The 10,890-nt window shown below is 46.2% G+C and overlaps 1 protein-coding gene across 1 annotated transcript in view; it reads right to left on the bottom strand.

Annotated features, from left to right (window-relative positions):
• Positions 1–7,721: 7,721 nt before the first annotated feature.
• Positions 7,722–10,890, bottom strand: part of PRKCQ (protein kinase C theta) — a 153,176-nt gene continuing 150,007 nt past the window's right edge. Inside the window, exon 19 of the mRNA XM_032623438.1 lies at positions 7,722–8,745. Coding sequence (XP_032479329.1) covers positions 8,590–8,745 — 156 coding nt within the window. The 3' untranslated portion in view covers positions 7,722–8,589. The remainder of the gene's footprint in view (positions 8,746–10,890) is intronic.

The raw sequence follows: 10,890 nt of genomic DNA, 5'->3' as shown, positions 1-10,890 counted from the left end.
ATACAAAAAAAATACAGAAACAAAAACGGACAGACAGAACCCTAGGACAAATGGTAAATGCAAAGCTATACAGACAAAGTGACACACAGAGACATACACATACACACTCACAAAAAGAGAAAAAGGGAAATAAAAATATATATCGTTGCTTCCAAAGTCCACCTCCTCAATTTGGGATGATTCGTTGTCTGTTCAGGTATTCCACAGATGCAGGGTACGTCAAATTCACTGTGGAGATTTAATTCACTGCTCCTGAGGCTGCTGGGAGAGATTTCCCTTTCTCTTCTTTGTTCGCACAGCTCCCGGGTCTCTGCTTTGGATTTGGCCCCGCCTCTGTGTGTAGGTCGCCTGACGGTGTCTGTTCTTCGCTCAGACAGGATGGGGTTAAAGGAGCCGCTGACTCCGGGGCTCTGGCTCACTCAGGCTGGCGGGGAGGGAGGGGTGTGGATGCGGGGCGAGCCTGCAGCTGCAGAGGCCGGCGTGACGTTGCACCAGCCTGAGGCGCGCCGTGCATTCTCCCGGGGAAGTTGTCCCTGGATCCCAGAACCCTGGCAGTGGCGGGCTGTACAGGCTCCCAGGAGGGGAGGTGTGGAGAGTGACCTGTGCTTGCACACAGGCTTGTTGGTTGCGGCAGCAGCAGCCTTAGTGTCTCATGCCCGTCTCTGGGGTCCACGCTGTTAGCGGCGGCTCGCGCCCGTCTGTGGAGCTCCTTTAAGCGGCGCTCTGAATCCCCTCTCCTCGCACGCCACGAAACAAAGAGGCAAGAAAAAGTCTCTTGCCTCTTTGGCAGGTCCAGACTTTTTCCCGGACTCCCTGCCGGCCAGCCGTGGTGCACTAACCCCCTGCAGGCTGTGTTCATGCCGCCAACCCCAGTCCTCTCCCTGCGCTCAGACCGAAGCCCGAGCCTCAGCTCCGCGAGCAGACAAGCCTCTCGGGCTGGTGAACACTGGTCATCACCGATCCTCTGTGTGGGAATCTCTCCGCTTTGCCCTCCGCACCCCTGTTGCTGTGCTCTCCTCAGTGGCTCTGAAGCTCCTCCCCTCCGCCACCCGCAGTCTCTGCCCGCAAAGGGTCTTCCTAGTGTGTGGAAACCTTTCCTCCTTCACGGCTCCCTCCCACTGGTGCAGGTGCTGTCCCTATTCTTTTGTCTCTGCTTTTTCTTTTGCCCTACCCAGGTACGTGGGGAGTTTCTTGCCTTTTGGGGGGTCTGAGGTCTTCTGCCAGCGTTCAGTAGGTGTTCTGTAGGAGTTGTTCCACGTGTAGATGTATTTCTGGTGTATCTGTGGGGAGGAAGGTGATCTCTGCGTCTTACTCTTCCGCCGTCTTGAAGCTCCTCCGGTCATATGATCTTATATGTAGAAAACTCTGAGTGGGTCTTTGTTCCAGAAAATGCACTTCCTAGTTGGCATGAAACTCTTTTATTTCTTTTAATTAAAAAATTTGAAATGTATGCTTCTGGTGGTTAGGCTTTGAGAATTTTGTAGTACTTTGCTGGCAGAACTTGTATCTTCACCTTGCCTATGGAATGACTTTCAAACTCTTTATCCAAATGTTTGCAGCACTGGACATCTGGCTCTAATGTATTTTCCTGTCTGGAAACTTCTGTTCTCTGTGTACTTCAGCTAGTCCATTGATTTGCTTACTTTCCCCAGAAGGCCCAGCCCTAGGTGTGCAGTCTTTGCAGGAGTGTGGGATCTTGTCTCCAGGAAAAGGACAGCTGATTCTGAGTACAAACTAATCCACCACCTTTCCTTGAAGTGCCTTAGTTAGAACTCAGAGCAAAGGGTGCTCTCTGGAAGGAAGCAGCAAGACTAGCCCTAAAGACAGATTCAGGGAGATGCTCAAGGAATGCTGTCCCCATTTAAGAGAAAAGGTTTTAGTCTGTAGGAGAGAAATTCATGGATGAAAAGAAATCAGTCACGTCTTATAACTGCAGTTACCAAATTTTGGCTGGTGTTTTGAGTAGCACACATCTTAGGTGAAATAGAGAGCAGAGAGGAAAATTTACAGAGTTCTTTGGGAGAATCCCAAAAGACAAGCCAGGTACTTCTAGGCACATAGTAGGTGCACAATAAACACTGTTGAATGATTTTCTGATTGAGGAGCAAAAAAAGAAAAAAAATGTCGAATGAATAATAGACTGAATGGTTTTCTAAGCTCTCATTACAGTGTTTTATAAGGAAGCACAAAAGTGTGCCTTTAAATAGAGTATTAGAGTTGTTTTATGCCAGGCTATCTTTAGGAGAAATTGGGCTGACCAAGGCAGGGGTCAAAATAATTCTTGTGTTTTCCCAAATCCCTTCCTTCTGTTGAGAGCTAGGAGAAGCTGGTGTTGCAGAAACATAATTAAAAAAACCCAAATCTTCCCACAATCCAGAAAACCTCTCCACAAAGGTAGCAGAGAAAGAAAACCATTGTATTACTGCAGGAGCGCGGGGGCATTAAACCAGACTGTGATGTGCGTCACAGTCAACCCGCTGGGAGTTTGCAAAGACAGAAAGGAATTTCACCCCCTTAGATGGCCAAGCAGACACAATCTGTGATAGACCCGTTCTCAAGAGAAACAATCACTGGTTCTCAAGTGAGGCAACTTTACAGTGTCTTTTCCCACTCATAGTCTATCCTCACTTGCTCATGGTAATTGGGGCAGCACCTGCACTGGCTTTATTTCCAAGGAGAAACAAAACTCTCATATATTTAGGACAGGAGGTAGTTTTGCAAATCGAAGCCAGGTGCCCATGAGGTCAAGATCCTATGCTCCCAAGGAGAGAGGAGCTCTATCTCCCTTGATGTGTGCACTTCAAAAAGGTGGCTCCCAGGTCCCTGAGAAAACATTCCTGAGTGGTGAGACCTCCAAAAAAAAGAAAAGAAAAGAAAAGAAAACGCATGTAAAGTTTAACATACATTTGAGAAAGACAGAGAAAGAAATTCTGGAAGAAAAGGGAGAGGAGAGGGAGAAGTTTCTTCTCTCATTTTCCACAGGGAGAATTAGCCTCCTGTTTCCAGTTGGTACTTGTCCTTACCCTGGCCAGGGCTGGAATCGTTCTGGACCAGACAGAGTCTGTTTCCAAAAACCTTCTCTTGTCAGGTAGCAGGAGGGGAAACAAAATAAATGGACTCTACCTAGAAGACATTCTGAACTTGAAGACCATATGTGAACTAGGAGATGTGCATTTACAAAAGAATTCCCTGCCACTAATGGTGTTCAGTCTTCTTTTGTCCACACTGTAAAGGCCCAGGTGGCTGGACACAGCACTCTCAGTTAATGTCAGAGAGGCTGTTTCTGAGCTACTTCTCAGAGACAATCAAGAATGATTCCTCTTGTTGCTGATTTGACTTATAAGACACACTAGACTACCTATCTGTCTATCCACCCATCCATCATTATCTATCTATCTATCATCTATCGATATATTGATATAGTTATATCAATAGCTAGAGATATAGATAGATATAGATGATAGATAGGTCGATAGATATGATGGATGGGTGGATAGATAGATAGATAGATAATCTTCCCTCAGGTTCATGATCAACTTGAAAATATCAAGTGACTCTCATTAGGAAGCATCCACTAATTCCCCGCACCATGCAGGAGCATCTTTTATTCTCATAATGGACCATAAGCTCCATTTTATAGGTGGGAAAATCTCATCCAGGAAGGTTAAGTGATGCTGCAAAGCTTATCATGGCTGAGCTGGAACTGGACCTCAGTTCTGTCTGGTTTCCAAACCCACAGTCTCTCCGTAGCTCCCCATGTCCCCAGCACATCTCAGCTTACACATGGGATCATAGGAAGTGATTTTTTCCAAACAGTGTGTTCACAGTAGGGGGGCCAACAAGCTCTCAGGATTGTGTGGAAGTAGTTCTGGCACCAAGAGGAAAGCTTAACTAGCTGTGATCCCAAAGCCCTCGCGATGCTGCAACTGGATCTTTGTTCTAAATACTGTCAAAGATTCTCCCCTTGACCAAACGCCACTCAGCCTTCCTGAACTCTTTTTCAACTAAGGGTTTCTGTGTTTGTCTCTGCATTGTCCAATTTTAGCAAGAATCTTGCTAAGTCAGTTTAACCAGAACCCTCACTCTGGGCACCTGATTGGTTTCCTCGTCCCCCAGGTGAGGTCTGATCACCTGGCTTGCCTCAGCAAGAATCCTGATAGGTCGGTTCAGCCAGAATCCACCTTCCCGCTGCTGTTTCCTCTTAGTAATCTTCCCTCCACTGCCCTGCCCCTCACCGCCACCCCGCACCCCGTCCCTTCTCTATAAACCCCCGCTTTCCCATGCAGCCTCCCCGCTACTGCAGTACCCATCGCTGCAGTCCCCCTTGAACAGTCATCCTTCCTGCGCTTTCACAAGTGTCACTGGGTATTTTCTTTAACCACATTGACACGTTTATAAACCGCGGTGTGGATGTCCCACCGGCAGGAAGAAAGAGCTGCCAACTCACGAAGAGCCGGAGAGAGGCTTTCTTCCTGTGTGTCTGGAAAAACTGAGCTCTGCAGTCAAAGAGGATATTGAAGGCCGGTGAGGGAAAAAGCAGGCGAGGGAAGTGAGGTGACAGGACAGAAATGGAGAGAAGAGTAAGAACCGCGATGGGGAATTCACGTGGACAAGAAGCTGGGCGATGGTGGGAGGTTGTGCCGTGGGAGGAGGGAGGTGAAGGCCTGGCAGGGATGGGATGGCCCGCCTGCACGAGTGGTGGCCGGATGGGCGGGATGGCACAAAGCTCACTGCCGCCTTCCCCTAGCGCACTGCTGGCTTCATAGACTAGTGTGTATCAATTTCCCAAGGCTGCTGTCATAAATTACCATAAGCTGGGTGACTTGAAAACAACAGAAACGTATCTTCTCTCAGTTTTAGAGGCCAGGAGTTCAAAGTCAAGGTGTTGGCAGGACCACGCTCCCTCTGCAGGCTCTAGGGGAGGACCCGTCCTGGCCTCTCCCAGCTTCTTGCGGCCCCAGGTGTTCCTGGGCTTGGGGCTGCCTCACTCCACTCTCTGTCTCCATCTTCACCTGGCCTTCTCTTCTCCCTGTTGTCTCTTGTAAGGACACCCGATGTTGGATTTAGGGTCCAGCCATAAAATCTAGGATGCTCTCACCTCTAGATCTTTAACTTAATGACATCTGCCGAGACCCCTTTACCAAATAAGGTCATATTCGCAGGTGCCAGGTGGACATACCTTTGGAGGGGCCACCATTCAGACACCACACAGTACATTCATTTACTTCCTCACCTGCCCAACAACTCATTTTGAGCCCGAATATACCAAGGAAATGTGGCAAGGACAAACTAGACAGAGATTCTGCCCTCAGGGGTGTACAGTCTAGAAAGAGGGGCAAAGCAGATGCTTGTAGAGCTTGATGAAAAAATGGTGAGTGCCGTGGGAAAGGGACAGAGAAATACAATAGGATGGGAACTTAACAAGGTGAGAGATACATCAGCTCAAGTCGGGAGTATTTCACGGCAGTCTTGATACTTGAAGTGCATCTTGGGAGACAGGAAGACATGAACTTGTGGGAATACGGCATTCGAGGCAGAAAAACTAGCTTCCCGAAGGCCTGGAGGCAGGAAATGATGGGGGTTCACGGGCAGTGCTAAGAAATCCGGATCAGTGGGAGCACAGGTGAGTGAAAGGCAGAGATGAAAGGTGATGGTAGAGAAGTTGTCTGGGGACAAGATGGGGCGCCCTGGATGGGGTTCAGCCAGGGAAGATTACACAGCGTTTTGAACATGAGGGTGTGGGATAATAACCTTGATTTCTGAAGATAATATTTCTATATTTCATAAATAGTAAAAATTATTTTAAGCTAGAGATATTTGAGATTCAATAGATGCAGAGAGAGGCCTTCCTGGAGCTTTCTTTAACTAAAAGCAGACACTTAAGAGAAATAAGGACCACCATGAATTCCTTCTTTGGGCTGGGTCTGATCCCAGGAGGGAGGCTAACAGTAAACCTACTTCCATAAATCTCCATCTGGGGGCAGTTTTTGGCCCTGAAGAAAACAAGACAGGAAGACCACTCATACCTATGTGGACAAACATTATCACAAACTTTCTTGTCTCCTGAAACCCCTATTTGCTCTTTGCATTGGAGGCTTTTCTTCTTCCTCTCTTTCCTCTGGTAAGTTAGCTATTTAAGCCCCAAATTCTAACCACTCCTTTGAGTGCCTCATCACGTGTATGCATGTTGCATGTGTAGATAAAAGCATGCTTCTCTTGCTCATCAGTATTTTGTTAATTTAATTCACAGGCCCTCAGGTACTGAACCTAAGAGGTAGAGGAAAAGTTATTCCCACTCTACAGTTTATATGTTGTATATGTGAATTAAAATGGAGAAGGAGACTTAAGATGGGGACACTGGTTTATCAGCTATTAAATAATCCAGGCACGATCAGCAGGAGAGAAAGTAGAGATAAGTATATAGTTTGGAGAAGTTGCAGAGGCAGAATCATAAGAATTTGGTAAGAGAGAGAGGGAGGTTAGAAAGGGGGAGGGGATAGTCAACAAGGACTCTGTGGTTCTGAGCCTGGATGACCAGGTCCATGATGGTGCTGTTAATAGAATGAGGGACTACAAGAGAGATAAAGATCATAAGTGAACAGGATGAGTTAGTGGAACCTGTGTGAAGCCTGGCAGAGGCTAGAACTGGGGATGAGGATTGAGATTGTCTGCAACTGCGCGTTCTTGAAGGCATGGCGTGGGAGGAGAAAACCAAGGAGAAGTGAAAGCAAGGAGGGAAGAGGGGACTTGGAGGTGATTTGGGGAAGGAGGGAAAGGGGCCAGCCGGGGGTAGCGGGGGGTGGGTAATCAAAGGTGGAGGGGATGAAAGAGCAAAGGGCTGTGTCAGAACATCCGAGGGGCCGAGATCAAACAGAGGGTCTTTCCTTGTATAAAAAGCTGCAGAGGGGTAGATGAGGATCTAGAACATTCCACATGAACTGGCAAGAGGGTGTCCTTGGGGGAAGCAGCGTCAGGAGAGAAGTTGGAGGGCAGAGCTGAGTTCTGGGGTTGGAGATCACTCCTTCAAGAAGCTTGTTGGGGGAAGAACATCCCAAGTACTGGGAACAGGAAATGCAAAGGCCCTGAGGCAGGACTGTGTCAGGGTGGTGGGGAAACCACTAGGACTGAAGCCAGTTGAGCAAAGCTGAGAGTAGGAGGCTAAAGACCTCATCCTGCAGGTCCTTTGAAGGCTGTGTAGGGAATCTGGAATAAAGTATGTTGGAAAGTGAGTGGAAAAAAAAAAAAAAGAAATCTTGTGGGGAAGGAAAGGAGGAATATAATACCAATAACTTAAAGGTTATCTGAGTTTCTCTCCTGTTGGGGATTTTTAATGATTCTCAAAATTTAAAACATTAACTCAATTCTAGCTGCATTTTGATGATAACTAAAACAGAACCAAGTTCGGGGCGGGGGGAGGGGCAAGTAGGGAATTAAACTATGAAGAGGCATCTTTCTTTTTTTTATTCCATTTTTACATATCCACCTCTTTGTCATTAAGTCACAACATTTTATCAAAATATACACACAGCACAGATATTTTAAACATGGATAGCTAGAATTCTTATTAAATAAGATCACTGCAAATAGCATGCATGGGTCTTTGTCTTGAAGGATGTCTCTCTCAAGAGACTTAGGAGTCATCAAATCATCAGTAATGGTATAATAAAGGGATGGGTTATCTTTTCTCTAGAAGAATTACGCCCTTCATTTTTTTTTTTTTCCTGTTCTAATGTGAGGATGGTAATGAGAAACTGCCACTGATACTGAAATCAACTGAAAATGGATGGATGGAAAGGTTTTATTGGCAGGAGTAAAATGACTCTATCTTTATTGGACTCTAAATTTAATTTCTACGTTGACAAGATAACCAGAGTAGGGGTCTAGTAAACATTGCACGTGGATGACACGAACTCTCCCCACTTTCCTCTCGCCTGTGAATTTCATGGCTAAAGCAGAATGAATGAATGTGTAAATCTCAAGTTACAAGCATGTTTATTATGAAGAATTCCCATAAGAACCTATTCAGGGCTTCCCCTACCCCCTACCCTTGACACTCGCCCAGGTGTGAACAGAACAAAATGGGTTAGTGGTTACTTGTCTGCGGCCGAGTGGGTGCCCGTGCTACGCCAGGCAGTGTGCACTTTCAGTCTTGAGAAGTCTGGACTCTGCTCCTTGAGTCAACACATATGTCACTGGTCAGCAGTGCCCAGGTGAAGAGCCATAACTTAGAGTGGAATTAAGTCTTCAAATCTTTCACAGTGCGGAGAACCATCTTCAAGTACATAACTACAGTAAGGAAGGACCTAACTTCAAGAGTGGCTGTGAGAGATGACAGGGGAGAATCCAAAGGGCATCGTCATTAGTGAAGCAGAGCTGGTTTCTGCTCCAGATGCAAAGTCGGTGAGGAGGTCAAAGGGCTCAGCCTTTATTGTTGGCTACAGATGCAAAGTCCGTGTGGAGGTCAAAGAGCTCAGCCTTTATTGTTGAGTGTTTCTTTTCTTTTCCAAGTTGAAAAGGAACCCAAGAAGTGTCACTTGAACCAGTTCACAGAGAGAAAGCAAATCCCTTCGTGTGTCTGGAGAGGCGAGTTCAGGATATCAGCTTCTCCATCCCTGGATTCATGAAGGAAAAGTTCCGGAACATGTTCTGGTCCATGCTGTTGATCAGCGCTCTGTCTGCAAATGACAGCCGGGGCTTTTCATTCAAGAATTCTTTGTCGAAATTGCTGCAGTCGTACGGTGATTTCTTGACCAGCGTTTAAGGGGTGGGGAGAAAAAGAGAGGAAAATCAGCCACTGAACTCATGATTCATTCAAGACATGGCTTTTGTCATCCAGGCTATAATCTGCATAAGGAAACGTTGGCACCTGCCAATAAACGAAAGTGATACTGATAGATGATTGTGTAGGGCCTTTGTTGAACATCTCTAAGATCCTGACCCATCAGCGTATCAGTAGTGTAATTAAATTCGTATACAGGAATTCCATGTGTACATTCAGATAACTTTACATGAAGCAGGACTGACAACCTTTGAAAAAGTGGTAAGCCCCAATTTGATGTCTGTCTTTTTAGTCTACAGGGGATAGTGGAGGGGGGGGAGTGGTAGGTTGGGGTGGGAGCAGAGGGGGCGCAGGACCGCGGGAGTTTTGCAGATTATATATCCCGGTGATCAGTATCCTTCACTACCATTGGTTCCCCTACCCACATTAATTTTATTCTTTGATTTTTATTTTTAAAATTTTTACTGGAGTATAATTGATTTACAACGTTGTGCTAGTTTCAGGTGTACAGCAAAGTGAATCAGTCATACATATACGTGTATCCACTCCGTCTGAGATTCCTAACAAGGACCTACTGTATGGCACACGGAACCCTACTCATACTCTGTAATGGCCTATATGGGAAAAGCATCCCACATTGATTTTATTATTAAACATCTTGGACTGTCTTCCAGAGACTACACAGACTGGGGTGAGCTCCCTTCTGGTCACCTGGTCCACTGGTGCCCATGACAGAAAAAGAGACCCATTTATAAATACTGTTCAGTATGGTGTATACTTCAGCTTTCTAAGATTAAAAGCAACCATAATCAAATGTCACCCTTACGTGAGTGTGACTAAGATCCAGGCCCATCCCACCCTCAAGGGGGCCCCTGAGCTGCTGAGGCCAGTGGTCTGTGGTCTCTGCCTACAAATAGCCACTCAGACCATGGGTCAGGGAAATCCCTTCCTATGGGAGGAATTGGGAATTGTCCCATAGGGAAAGCATAGCTGAAATGTCTGATTTTTATGTGGAAAATATTGAGTCCATTGTAGTCTACCATGGAAGCTGAGACATGAATGACATTGTTCTGATGAGCTGGAAAAAGGCAAAAATTCATCATATCATAAACAATTTATTAACCCACGTAGCAGAAATGGTGCTGTTACGAATAATAAGAGTGCTAGAGGCCAGCCGGTAGGACCCTTGGAACATCTCCAGAGCTTAGGACAAAAGTTGAGCACAAGTTAACTCTTCCTGCCCTGGGGGCACAGGGCTGCTTCTGGCACGACTAATAACAGAAGATACTTTCTGGAGTGAACGCTCTGCTTTGAAATCCACGAGCCTGTGCCACCCCCATGCGAAGATGGTTCATGTCTACCCAGGTCGTTGCTACCTTATTCCCAGAATCACTAGGAATGGGTAAAGATGGCAAATCCACCACTTTGCTGTCCTCCGTAAAAAATTATTATTTACTCTTTAAGTTGTGGTAAAATGTACATAACCTAAAAATGACCATTCTAGCCATTTTAAGTGTACAGTTTAGGGGCATGAAGCACATTCACGTGTTGGGCCATCCATCTCCGGAACTTTTTTCATCTCATCTTCGCTTCATTTTATGGTGACCCAGGAAGTTCTGCCTTTTCTCGGGGAGGTTGGTGACTCTTGCTGGTGGGTATATACATGGGAATTTAGAGACCAGTCTTTTTCTAAGTATCAGTTTACTTCTTAAATGAAGAAACACCTACCAATTACCATTGGGGTCTGTAGTTATATGAACAGATGACAAATGTCCAAGAAACTTTCATAAATATCACAGAAAACATGGATCCAAAACTCCTGTCAAAGGATGCAGGGTTTATGCTCAGGTTTGGGTCATGTGGACTGTGACCCCGAAGCCTGGACACACCCTGTGCAAAGCTCCACATGGCATCTGAGGGTCATCCCCACATATACATGTTCAGTCTAAGGCATGTACACGTGGTGATCCGTTCTTCACACAAATACATTTGATCACACAGGTTAAATTCTGCCAGTGAGTAACACCCCCTCCCCCCCAGCCCAACAGCCTGATTAAAGAAGACTTTCTTCCGAGAACTGCAGAGGGTGGGTGGGAAGTCGAGGCCCCGGC

The sequence above is a fragment of the Phocoena sinus genome, chromosome 2 (genome assembly GCF_008692025.1).
Source record: "Phocoena sinus isolate mPhoSin1 chromosome 2, mPhoSin1.pri, whole genome shotgun sequence".
Lineage (NCBI taxonomy): Eukaryota > Metazoa > Chordata > Mammalia > Artiodactyla > Phocoenidae > Phocoena > Phocoena sinus.
The sequence above is the reverse complement of the archived record's forward strand: the minus strand, read 5'-3'. Positions and strand labels throughout refer to the sequence as shown.